Source organism: Echeneis naucrates, chromosome 3, assembly GCF_900963305.1.
Source record: "Echeneis naucrates chromosome 3, fEcheNa1.1, whole genome shotgun sequence".
NCBI lineage: Eukaryota > Metazoa > Chordata > Actinopteri > Carangiformes > Echeneidae > Echeneis > Echeneis naucrates.
Genome location: NC_042513.1, coordinates 9,487,997 through 9,502,007, shown reverse-complemented (window position 1 = coordinate 9,502,007; position 14,011 = coordinate 9,487,997). Strand labels below are relative to the sequence as shown.

At 39.3% G+C, this 14,011-nt stretch overlaps 1 protein-coding gene across 3 annotated transcripts in view; it reads right to left on the bottom strand.

Annotated features, from left to right (window-relative positions):
* epha6 (eph receptor A6) overlaps window positions 1-13,778 on the bottom strand; it is a 45,023-nt gene extending 31,245 nt beyond the window's left edge. For all 3 annotated transcript variants that reach the window (XM_029497539.1, XM_029497540.1, XM_029497541.1), the window contains exons 1-2: window positions 13,296-13,778; window positions 6,376-6,440 (exon numbers count right to left, since the gene is read on the bottom strand). In XM_029497539.1, coding sequence (XP_029353399.1) covers window positions 6,376-6,440; window positions 13,296-13,374 — 144 coding nt within the window. In that variant the 5' untranslated portion in view covers window positions 13,375-13,778. The remainder of the gene's footprint in view (window positions 1-6,375; window positions 6,441-13,295) is intronic.
* Window positions 13,779-14,011: the final 233 nt, after the last annotated feature.

The window sequence follows — 14,011 nt, the reverse complement described above, 5'->3', positions numbered from 1 at the left end:
AGAGCTCAGTCCTCACAGAGCTAAGACCTTAGTCTCCCAAAAGAGACATCATAGCCTCACAGAGTTCAGACCTAGTGATGCACTTATGCCTTCCCCATCAACAATTTAAAAATTTCCAATGCACATTTTAATTTCAGAGGAAGTACACTCCAATGCAACACACTCAAACGCATTACACACTGCTAAATAGAGCAAAATACAGAATTTGCGCCTGTTTTTATCATTTACAGCAGCAACTCCTTCATCTGTTTATTTTATGTCATACATTTATCATGCAAACTAGACAAATTTCCGGCAAAAAAACTGTTGTAATCTACAGTAATATGACCTTTTTTGAGATTACAGTTTGACAAAGATCACATTAGTTATTAGAGTAACTAATAGTCAGATTATATGACTTTTGGTCTTGAATAGTTTTCCAGAGGTAATAGAGATTCCCACTGAAGATGGAGGGTCATGAACGGGTAAGAGAAAAAAAAAAAAAAAAAAACTTCCACATGGGCTGAACCTGTGTATCTTTCCTCTGGCAGCCTTGGCTCTCTCCTGAATGCAGAAGACTGAGGCTTCATTTCCAGAGTCTCACACTGGAGTTGGCACGAGAAAGCTAAGCAGCTAAATGGAAAACACTCTTTGGTGACAACTTATTGATTTAATTCTCTGCCATATTGGTGCCTACATTATCTAATTCTCTTACCAGCGACATCTGCGAAATTGGGTATTCAATGGGAGAAAATTGGCCAAAGCTGCTGTATTCAATACAGTGTGCAGAGAGAGCGAGAGAGGAAGCTAATAAAAGTAGATGACAGAGAGAATGAGCTGAGCCACAGAGGAAATTGAAGCGAGTCAGGTAGAGTGTTCTCCAATGTAAAACATTAAATAACACTTTAACCTTGACTGGCGTGTGCAAAAGCAATTAATCTTATATTAATTAGACTATCTAAATTAGCTTTATGTTCAACCCAGGGGCTAGATGATTAATCAACCATAGTCATTCCCTCTTTCATCTGGAACTCTAGCCACCCGATAATGCAGTGCCAATGCCTTAATGTTAAGTGGACTCTGAGGTGATAGATAATCATATCATTTCTGCCATTGCGTGGGAAATATTCTAGTTAAATGTACAGAATTCTAGTCAGTATTTAGTTAAAACGAAATCCCAGTTTTGTTCGGTATTCATAATTAACTCTTGCATGCATACGCAGCATTAATGTAATATACTCGAGCTATGATTAAAGTCATACTGCAGGGACCTTGAATCTATCGCACACACTTGCTAGGTCTGAGATCTAAAATTCAAACATTCATTCAGTTTTCTGAAATGTTGCTGTACTGCCAAGCCACTGCTGTGTGTTTCCATATGCTGTTCAAGATTTTATGCTCTACCATACTATAGTGTAAAATGCTGTAGAGGTCATAAGAAAAAAAAAAAAAAAAAAAAGGACTCACACCTGATATGAGTGGAATTTCTTCAACGTATCAGTGCCCTCTCTACAGGCCTTCAAATAGAAACTAGAAAAATGCTTAAAAAAAAAAAAAAGACTTTCAAAAACATTTTTAAAGGCAGCAGACTTTCTGGTTTTGCATAAAGTCAGCAGTAAGTAATTGGCATACCATTATGCATGCAAACAAAAGAAAATGGTGATTTGTCACTGTTCTAAAATGCACCCTTGGGACGTGGCATGGTTCGGAGCAGAGAAAACGAATAAAATCTTGGAGTTTGAAAGATGAGCTGCAGCCCGTGCTCTCTCGGGCAATCAGATATGCACCTTCTAATCGCTATGGCTATTAGCCCCAAGCTTACCAGACTGTAGCAGACATGAACCAGGAGCTGAGTACAGTGTGTAGAACTAATTAATGTGCAGAACTCACACTAATATTGCAAGATGATAGTGACTTTATGAAAGTGGCCCATGAAAAACGTTCGCTGTTGACTTAGTTTTGAGGCTGATCTCACGATGAAATACTAAGGAAATGGAAACTATTGTGTGACCTGGAAACAGGTAAGTGGTGGAAGATGATTGAAGGAATGTAAACAATTTTAGGCGTAATTACTTAGTTTGAGCCAAGTTCGCTCAGCACAAAGAGTTTTTCAAATTTCCGTCAACACATTGAAACTATTGCAACAATGAGATCTGCCCTTATTAGGTGTCTTATTAACTCCTGTTTGTTTAAATTAACGTTTGCAAAGTTTACAGCACAGCAATAAATGGCTGAGCTGGTGATGAAGGAGAGGGATAGGCAACCACTGAAGGCCTCATCATTATTACTTAGGAATGAGAGTGTCCCGATCCCTCCACAGAGTTGAAGAAGTCGCTCAGTTTTAATGATTTTCTTGCGACAGCGATATTAATATACTGAAGTGATGCTAACAGGATTCGTATTGTGGCATATTTATCGCTGCTGGTGAGAAAACTTTCATATGTTGCAAAACAGCTCAAAGGATCCACATTGAAAATCTCAGTGAGATACAACTGGCCCTGCTCTGAATCTACATTTATGAAATTTGGGAGTTGTCAACTTTTGATATCTGCAGTTATGATTATTTATTTATTTTTAATGTCTTTGTCATATTTGGTTAATCTAATCTAATCTTTTCTGAAAAGGAGAAAAATACTGTTTTCATTTGCTCCTTCAGGTGGTTAGATCAGACCCGCCTCCAACTTTGTCATTAAAAGAACTTGATGATCAGTGAGTTATCTCTGGGGTGATAACTGGGGTAAACTTGATGGCTCTCCATGAAAGAGGAAGTTATATTGTACCAGATATTTTCCAGTCTGTTCGCGGTAATAGCAACAACACAATGCCTCCACCTGTGCTCCAGTTTTTGCCCAGTATTCACAGATAGTAGAGGAGCAAGCAGCTACAACTTGTTGGATGGAAATACAAATTAGATTAGTCCATGTAGCATTGGGATGGGGATTTGGAGAGGAATCCCTCTCAGGCAAAGTATTCTGCCTCCTGCTTGAATGTGTTTTCAAATTGATGATGCCACGTTCCTACAGCCCCTCACTGATTTCGTAGCCACACACTTGAGCCTTATTCGTGATATTCAGCAGCTGCTGCAAACCTCAATCACTATGCATAGATGTTCTGATGCCGATACTGAGAACTGTGAGCTTCATAACTATTTGTTATGATGAGCCTCCCCATACACACACACACAATGGCTCCCGGCAGCTTAAAGTTTGCACTCAGTTTTTGACAAGAATTTCTGACAGCTGAAAAAAAAAAAACACCAAGTTGCTGAAAGACATTTTCGATGGAACTTCTGCTGAGCAGATAAAGAGATCTTTCAAATCAGGGACGGCTACACAGCGACCAGGCTTACTGACATAAGCACAACCCTCTACTTTCTCTATCAGCTTCAGCTTGGTATTTAATTAAGTATAACAAATAAATATTTCTAGATTGAGTATTTTTCAAAAAACTTAAATATCCTCTCTGGGAAGTAGAGGAGGGCCAGAAAGTCGAGATCCATTGCTTATATCAAGACAAGCCTGCTGCAGTAGTTACTACTTTTGCCTCACACATGGATTGCCTTTTCAGGCTTCTTACCTTTCTGAGCATACTCATGGCTTTTGTATGTTACACAGCTAACTACGCTGTCAGTGACTGCAATCTGAGAACTGTGAGAAGGGGAGAGCAATAAAAGTTGAGCATTTTATTGTAATAATTTCATGCAAATTTTGCAGAATTAGACCCTTAACTAGAATTTTTACATTTGCCCACAACCTGTGAACTACATTATGTGATCATTTAAATAAATCCCACTCAGATACTGACATTAAATCTCTCAAAGTGCAGAATAAGTGAGACATGAAAGGTTAAAATCTGAGCCAGTCTCATTATTGTAGATGGCTGGGATTTTGTGGTTCACCAGGGTCAAAATTCTGCTCACAAAAGCAGTGACCCATGTGTATTAAGATATGAGCCCCAGTTTGACAATGCTAGAAGCTCATCGTCAAATAAGCAACTTTAATTCTGCACATCATATGATTGTTGATTGTTGCAATATTTATGAGGCGCTCAAGAACAAAAATCTTAGTTTGTTGGCCCTGAAGCACCCTCTGTGTTCTGAAACTGCTGAACTTTTTTTTCTATTATTAATACATTGGTATTTCAGAGAAGAAACAATTTGGTTTCACTGTGGCTCATCAAAAGCTTGTCCTGTTATAAATTAAGTATGTAAAAAGAAAATAATTAGCATTAGTGGTTAGTGATTACAGCCTGCAGGGTGCCTTAGTCACCACAGAGGTTTGAGAGGATGTGTTAATACTGCAACAACAGTGTTTTTGAGTGAGTGAGATGATAGACCAATGAGCCATTTACATACATTTTCACAGTATAAAAAAAAAACCTTTAACGTTGTGAAAAATTTATGATCAGAGGTGGCCAGTTCATTGCATTTCAGTGCTATAAACTGTTAAGATGTGTAATAATTAATATCAAGCCGCCAGGAGTTATGGGCAATGGGGAAAAAAATATTTGGAACTTTCATTTAGGCAAAAATGTCTTTTTCTATTCAACTCAATGTTTCATGTCAGATGTTGGGGAAAAAAAAAAAAAACTACAGGCAGTTTCCAAAAGTTAAAGACACTTAAACACCTAACTACATTACACAAACAGGTATTGCTTCAGCAACAGTGAAGGCAACAGTCAGGTCTTAGAGATGTAAGATTTACATTGAAACAAGACAATTTGTCACTGTCAGACAAAAAGGAAGGCAGGAGAGAGGGGTGGAGTGAAAATATCATTAAATCTTTGTAGTTGTGATGAATTATTGATTTGATGTGAATATAGGTTGTGGTCTTGTGTTTTTGTTAAACCAATTAATGGTATTGTTGCTCCCTATAACAAATACCTGTTTAGTTTGTGTGCAGAGCAGACAAAGTTTTTTTCGATATTGGCGTGTGGCCCTGAAATTCTTTGAGTTTCATTCCTATTTGTTGGTTTTGCTCCAAAGGATTTACAACACTTTTAATTGTAGCCTGAAAGCACAATTTTGCAACCAGCTCGTGTCTCAAATAAGACACGGCGTCATGAAAAAATGATTGTTGTTGCTGGTGGTTGCTCAATCACAGCTGTGCCTTTTGTGAGAGTGAAAACTGCAGACCTATCCTTCTGATAATGACATGCTACAATTCAACTACTTGGTAGTTAAAGGTATGAACAATTCATTCCCTTTGATTGACCATTCATTGCATTATTGCATTTTTTTTTTATAAAAACACAAACGGGAAGAATCATAAGACCATTGAATTTTGAAGGTAGAAGAATTATGTAAAAATGTGTATACCCCTGAAACCCCAAGTTTCAGGGGTATAACACCATCTATGTGGTGGTTTTCAGGTCAAAAGACATGATTTGGTTAAGTGTGCGCTTGTGAATGCTTTTGTGTGTGTGTGTGTGTTTATTTGTTTTTTTTTTTACTGAATATAGCAATGATTTTAGCGCCTTTACATTGATTGAAGCAAGGCCAGGAAGCTACTCAGGTCGGTCAAACTGAATATGTAACTCACGTGGGTAACTCCTGTACTGAAGCTGTCAGTGCCCTTGTCAGTTGTTTGCAGCATGGCAGCTGTCAGAGCGCTCAGCAGAAAGCTCTGCTGACGCTTTGTGTTACCACTGCCACTATAACGCCACCACCTCCAACTCATCATCCACCTGTAGGTGTCAGGCCTCGGCATCTACCTGCCCCTTGGACTGATGGTATGGTTGCTCCTTGCACTATGTGCTTTTGTGTTGGCTTCTGATTTGTGTTGCTTTGGTTAAAAATGTTTAATCAGCATTAACAAAAAATAAATAAATAAAAAAAATAAATCGCTCCGCCTCAGCTGACTGAACCACGTTTCAGTGATGAGCAGGTCCTACATCCTGTGGAATAGCATCAAAATGCTCTTGAAAGAATTTTCAACCATATACTTTCACTTAATTCACTTTTAAAATTCTTCCTAGTTTTTACTCAGACACATGGATGCTGCTCCACCCTGCAAATCACCAAATTATTGCTCAGTGGGTGACACAGATCTGACTTCTGTCAAGGACGGTCGTCGAGTAAAATATGTCACCTTTTGCTTGTTCGATTTTTAATGAGACCCAAGGTCCCGTCAGCTCCATGTATCTCACTTAAGCACAAGACCAGTTTTAATTTATCTGGCTCAAAAATGTACTTCTTTTGGCAAAAAAAAAAAAAAAAAGACATATTTACCCTGGCACGGTTACTAGGTCCAAGCAGTGCACTGCCAAAGCAAACTGGAGAATCACTATATTGTAATTATTCAATTTGGTAATTTGTTTGACAGGTTATATTGAGTGTGGGAAAATTTGCTGAAATAACATTCTTACAGCATTTTAAGCAGTGTCAGTGTCACTCACCCCATTCACAGGATAGGTCTTCCAATCCAGTTCTCCTAGCACTGTCGTAGTGTCCAACAGAACCACTACAGAGAGAGACAGGTTGGTGGGGGGAAAAAAAGAAATCAATAAAATGGAGGAGAATAGTCGGATGCATGAAGGAGTGGCAGTATAAGCATAAAGAGTGACAGGGCAGAGCAGAAAGGGAAGCAGTGAGAGTGCAAGAGAGATTGGACGGTGAATTTAAAAAGAAGAGAAATGGAGGTGACAAAATAGGAATAGAGCAGACAATAGTTATCAAGCTGTCAATGAGGAGCTGAAAGAGCCATAAGCTCTTATCAGATTCAACAACCTATGAAATAACAGCTCTTTGGAAAGTTCAGAACAACAAAGATCCACCCTTCATCTAGCTGAAGTCTGGAAGATTAGTACTCTCCTTCTCAGAGGTCAGGAGTTTTCTGCTTCATCATAAGACAAGCCCAAAAATAAATAAAGGGGGGAGATGGAAGGACTGTGAAAACTCTAAATATCCAACTTCACAAAATGACACAATTAACTCATTTAGGATAATTACAGTTTCTGCCAACAATTTGAAATGGTAACAACCCCTTTTTTAACAATTTAAAATACGTTGGAGTTGTAGTTCCCAACTGAGTATGTGAATGCCACTACATGTTGTCACAACCCAGAATTACACCCATGTTGGATGGTTCCTCACCAGAATCCACTCACTGGAGCCAAGAAGTCTTCAATAAGTTATGTACGTCTATATATGCCCTGCAAATGCAACAGCAAGGAGATGCTTCCTCAAAAAGTAGGAAGCACATATGTAAGGGCACCCACCCGGGGGTGAACCACATCACTGCAGTTGTTTGAAAGGCTGAACGGTGCTGTGTGTGATAAAGGTAAATAGGTCGACTGGCAAAGACAGATGATTGAATGCATCGCTCACACTCGTGCTCAGTTCAGTACAGCAACATGGCACCCAAACAAAAATAATATTTCAACTCATGTCTGTAAATCTCCTACCATTTCACATATTTGCATGTTGGAAGAAATAATTAATTCAATAATATCGATGGATGCGGCATCTTTCTGCGTGTGAGCTTGTTACGCTGTCTCTCCCTAGTCAGTGGAAAGGAAAAAGACAAAGCCCACCTTCTCCACAGAGGTTGACTTTCACTCATCAAACTGTGATCACATATGAAAACATTTGTCAGTGCTAGTGCTGGCAGGTGGAAGTGTTTAGTCAGCTGTGCTTGTCAGCCAAATCACACCAATAGTTGTGACTCTGTCGGTACACAGTGTATCACACAGTGATCGTTTTGAAAGACGAAAATTTTCAATAGTGTTTTTCAAGTCAGCATGTTAACCTTGTTTTCTTTGTGCGCGTCCATGACTGCATTGCGTACATGGTTCAACAGTGTTGAGCTGTCTGCACTCTGGTCACGGCACAGCCATGAAGAGAACCATTATCTGGCCCTTACTAAGCCCCCAGAGCCAATTTGATATGATGAATGTGCAATTTCCTTTGTCTCCACACAGCCAGTTAATTACAATCTCTATCAATAAAGTGCGTGCCACTTCAGTAGTTGACATTATGGAGCAAAGAGTCACATCATCAGACAACCTGTCACTTCAGCTGACTTTGCCGTATCCAAACAAATTTAATGCGGTTGCTGCAGTTAGATAACCATAGAAGATACACTTTGGTGGCACTAAATGAAGCGCTTCAGTATTTACAGAAACTTCATTTTGTCCTTGATCCCCAGCTGGTAATTAGGGGTTGAATTAAAATAAGGGTTGCCTTGACTCTGTTCAAAATGGATACAGAGAGAAAGGTAAAGACATTGTAAGACATGCCAAGAGAGACAAAGGGATTTGATTTTTGACAAAATTAAAAAAAACGTATTTTTTTTCATAACCATGAGCAATGCTTCATACCATGTTTGACAGCAACATATTTTCCCCCACAACTCCCTTCACCGTTTGTCGCTCTGTCTCTTACACACACCCAAACATACTTACGCAGTAATGTAGTCATAAAATAATTATATTCCTGCAACTATGTTCGGAGCCAGGAAATAACAGACCACACTGGCAAATTTGATCGATAGATCTTCTCACTCAAAGCGTGTGCACACACACTCACATCGCTCACTCACAAACAGTCCAGCACTTATCAGAAGGCCAAATCACATTACTCTTGCCTGGGTATTGTGTGTGGAAACGTAATCATCTGCAACTGTCCTTTCTGAATTTTCCTCACCAAATTTTATCAAATAAGACAAGTTGTCTATATTGTAGCAAATCACCACGCTCCGTGTTGAGATGTTATTGATAATATTACAATGCATCAATACTGCAGGATTACATGTTCAGCATGTGCCTGAGCTTCTTTAAAATTCTAAATGCACAGAATAATTAGTTTTACTGACTGAATCTATTGTCTCCAGCACTGAGCCCTCCAAAGCAAACTATATAATCAGAGATAACAAAGCTGAGAAACCAAACAGCAAAATGTGTTCAGTTTGCTCGGGGGAATACTTCACAATCCACATTTAATTTACTTTTGTAAATATTTTTCATATGTTGAGTTATGATTCATAAAATCACTCTACCACTATAGAAAAACCTCTAGTTGTCTGGAAAACTCAGTAACGCAACTCCATGAAGTGATTTCCCAAACCTGTTCACCAGGTGTGTAACTCAGAAGGTGACCACTACACAAAACAACTCTGCTCAGTTATCGTGTGTAGAAAAGTGAAATTCAGTCAGTGTTAACACAAATGTCATATGGGCCAATCTCAGCTAACAGCTAGCCAACTGGCAATGGAAACATTTCAGAGTGCTATCAGCAAGTTAGCTGAAGTTATCACGAAGCGTTATTGAGCCATTGAAAGGGAAAGACAGTTCTGGGTTCAGCTGAGGCCCTTTAGCAGCTCTTCGTAAAGGCAGAGAAATTCAACCTTGGACTTAAATGGCTGTGGTGAAAATGACTGTGATGGAAACGATTCACAGACTCAGGGGGTGTTGACAGACTGCCAGACCAACAGGGCTTTGAGCTAATAGTCCCCATGGATGGTCTCCCTGTGCTGTGTCTTTGTCAAAGCCATTTTTTATTTTTTATGTACTGAGTGTAACATTCACATGAACGCTGTAAACTGGACTTCCATCCATCCTGGGCGTTTTTATAACAATACGTGTTTGCTACTTTTTTATTGTTGCTATTTTATTGTTGGTACATTTAACAATAATCACATTTGTTGAGTCAACCAGGCATGTGAATTTATTTGAGCTTCGTTGCATGTGACTTTCAAAGAAGACTGAACACTGAATCATATAACACACATACATCACGAAGACTCTTTCTTTGACATCAAAACTAAAAGTACGAAAGAGTCTTCACCAAGTAACAGCAGCAGAAAATTGCTGTGTGTACTGAGTGACACCTCTCTGGAACCTTGGCTGAAAGGAAAAGCTAAGTCAGATACTCAATTATATAAGTATTTGGCTGAGGAGATTCATGTAGACAAGCACTTGGCGGAGCTCTCTCTAAGAGACGAGCGCGTCTGTAATTTTTCTATTTCTTTTATTTTATTTGGGTTTGTTTTTTAGGATGTGTTTTTGGGAACAAATTGTTATTTTCAACAACAGCAGCATCTAATTCACCTGGTCGTGGGATAGAGGATGTGGCATCCATGTGTTAAAAGAGGCCAGAAGACAGTATCTACGTAAAGGCTACCAGAACCGTAGTGTGCTAAATCTCAAAGAATTTCTGTTATTGCTTTGTGTGAGCCATCTATTAAGAGAAAATGCCAAAAATTTGTTTCTCAGCTTCTTTAGACTGACTGGTTTATTTTGGCACATGGTGCCTCTGTTCCTTTCTTTCATCAGACAAAATGGAGTGCACTTCCATGTAGACAAGAGACAAACCGGAGAAACTGCATTTTGCCATCAACCTGAACTGACTCAGCTCTAGCATCAGCCTATTACACCTACCGGAGACAGTTCATATGTCTCCAGCAGACATCAGCAAAATGTTTGGTCACCAATTAGAGAAGAGCTGGATGTTTCCGACATGACTTTGATTTTCAGTGTTACATCTGTCATCAATGAAAGCTACAAGTGGAGCAGGAGAAAGTTTTTGCTGGAGAAACTTTCGAAAGGTGCAAGAGTTAAGTGAGCGATTGATTTTTATACCACCTTGAACCAGGCAACTTTGAATGAGGATCTACTTTTGACATTATTGAAATTATAATTATATTATTATTATAAATTTATATTGATTTTAAACAGCAAAACAGCCAAGAAAAGAGCTGTAACGCATACGACTACATCTCATCTCTCTTGAGTAAGTCCCAGAGGACATACTCAAGTGATTCGCATTCATTACAAAACTCGCTCAGATAAATTGCACCTGGCTAACATATATTAACTTCTTCTCTCTCTTTAAAAAAAAAAAAAACTCGTTGTTTTTTCAAGTTTCCCCTGTGTGCATCCCATCCCTGTCAAGCCTGTCACCACCACAGGCAGAGAGACGTCCTATGGGGAAAATTGAGCATACACACACACAGATACAAGACACTCAGGGAAATGAAGTGAAGGAGACTCTGACATTTGGTTGGTGAAAGGCCTCCTGCTATCTTTGAGAATGTGTGACTTAAACATTAAACATTAAGGAAGGAAAATTAAACTGACCCCTGCAAATTTCAAGTCAATATCAAGAACAGGTACACATGTGATTTATGGAAAGAGATATTATAATGTCCATCAATACTGCATACTAACAATCCCCATATGACTAGAAATTGGTTTGAAAAAGTGGGAAATGACTCTGATAGATAGGAGTGCCAACCACTGACCTATCGTATTAAAATTCATGCTCCTTTATTCAGCACAAGTACGTGAGCAAATCCTCTTGGGACCCTATATGGGCAAAAAATGGCTTATGTTTCCATTCCTAAATGTATGAACGCCTCAGTCAGAGTGATGAAAGCAGTCAACTAAAAAGCATCAGGCCATGTTTTTATGCTCTCAAATGTTGGCGATAAAGAATATATCAGATACATCACAATCTCATCATAATTTGGCTGATGGAGAGTCTGTCTGCTGGTTTAAGAGAGTGCAGCATTTAAATGTGACTTTTTGTATTTTGACTGGGTAAATGTGCATTTTAATGTACATCATATTATTAATTAATTTTCAGACTAAACTGCTGAATAAATCGCATTGCTGTGTTCTTTAAATGTGTTACAAGTGGTGAAATATTAATTATATGTACTGAACACAGCCAACACATCCACAGATTGTAAATCTGCAAATATGTTCATATTTCACATCTGAACATGTTGAAACAAATTTGATTTATCTGGAGTAGGTCAAAAAAGAAAGCAACATCAGCAAGTTTGCCTTTCAAAGATGTGTGTTAGAAGATATAATGACAAACCTACCAAAAGCAAGACTGACTGGAAGCCATTTAACAATTTAGTATCATTTTTTCATTTATACATGAGTAAAGGTGCAATACTTAATACATTTTAGACTAATATCATGTTCAAGGAACTTATTCCAGATTTTTATCACGATAAAGGCGCACTAAGAGCCACTGGGCCTGGCACATTAGACTGGCACGCCTCTTAACTAGCTGCACTATCTGAGCCATCTTTATTCTGTCACCATGTCCACACTTGTCAAAAGTACAGACGCAGTGTAAAGGGGGACTATGATCAAGCCTGGATTGTGACATCACATCTGTGCTGACCAGCAGGTGGATACTCTAAGGCCTGAAGAAGACTATCAACACCAACAAACCCAAGGTGGGAGACGGGTAAAGGACTGGACTAATTCCAGTCCTCATTATCTAAGCCCACTATTATGCTGCTCCTCTGACATAAACTTATCGGTAGGGAACTAGAGTAGTTGATCTGGCAGCTGAAATGAATCTTTTTAGACACCACCAAGCAAACTGATCATGCTCAAATTCAAAGCATCCTGGGAGGAGCATTTGAGTGAGGTCAATGAGGGGAAGTGCACTAAGTACCAGGAGCTAATGGAAGAGCGTAACGGCCATGGCTGGTAAACTCTCTGTGAATCTCTAGAGTTGGGCTAATGAGGATTTGCAGACAGTTTGGTCTTTAATCTGCCCGGCATCAGAGGAAGGTGATAAGAACTGCTGCTGAAGCTGTGTCGAAGTCCCTAAGTGGTTCTGGATGAGGAGGGCTGATCCATGAAGTGGCTTTTTGACTGGACTCTCAGGTTGAAAGATGTGAACTTGGCTAGGCTGCGATTTCAATTAAATTTGATTATTTGTTCAACTCTACTGAGGTGTAATCACTTGATGCACTCCAGCATTCTGCAGGATGGATTTATGTGTTTAAAGAATGAATACATGGATGTATGTTTTAAATTATACATTTCAAATGATCGAATACATCAAGACTGACGTAAAACCAAGACATGAACACCTCTGAAACAGTAAACTGATGATTCCTTACATTCCTTCCTTATTCCTTACAAAACAAAGATATTGATATATCATGGTTCAAGCAACAAATAGAACAGTAAAATAGTAAGGCCTAAGGTGAAAAGCTATTAGTTGCCCATATTTAATATTAGCATATAAATATGTATTAGGTAACATACCAAAATATGACTCTGTATACTGACCAGAGCCCCCATGTAAAATAGAAGATAACACTATATCCTTTGTTTAAAGCCATTCCAATATAAATGAATGTGGTTTTGTTGTTTTTTTGTGTTTTTTTTTTTTTATATATATTTGCACACAGTAAATGAGACTGTGCTGCAAACATGAAGTTGTGTTTTGTCTGTGCGCCTGCATGAGTATGATGGCTGGAGCAGAGGATACCAGGGAAAAGACTTGAAATGTTTGTGCACCCACACCCTTGTTGTAGGTCTGTGGATGGAGCAATGCTCACCTTGGTTTGTGGTTCCTGGGTCCGAGAGGACACTTTTCAGCAGCAACAGAAACACACAGTATTTCCCACCGGGGCACATCGTTGAGTCAGACACCAGTGCGCTCCGGACTAAAGCGATGCACAGAATAGACCCCCAAAATCAAAAAGGTTAGAGGTTTCATGAAAGATGTTACTTTGAAATCATCCCAGTGTGGGGGGGACGGGACGGTCAGATCCACGAGAGTTGGATGTGTCTTTTTATTTCTTTTTCTCAGCCAACCATCCTCAATCCTTCCATGTAGAGACGGGCAGACAGGCGATATCAACGAGCAGCCATTGTACACTAAAGCCGACGACTCCGAGCTGTAGCAATCTCCAAGAAATTGTAAAATAAACAGGGGGAGAGTTATTTGTTTATCTTAAAACGAGACGTCGACAGAGACAGACTCTCCCAAAAGTGACCAAACGCGAAGCTCCCCGATGCGCATTTGCGGTAAAAGTCAAGTCTTTCCCTTACTTATCGTTTTAATCCCAAAACAGGAGAGAAAAGGGAGAATCCCGGACTTCCCGTCTCACTTTCAGTCAGAGCATCCCTCACTGTCTCCTGCTCTATCTCTGTATCTCTCTCTCTTTCTCTCCCTGGATGGAGGGATGCTCTGGCGCAGACAGAGGAGCCAAAAAATCTAACTTGGTCTTTGTAACATTTCACCACGTTTTCAACTTTACATCGCAAAAGA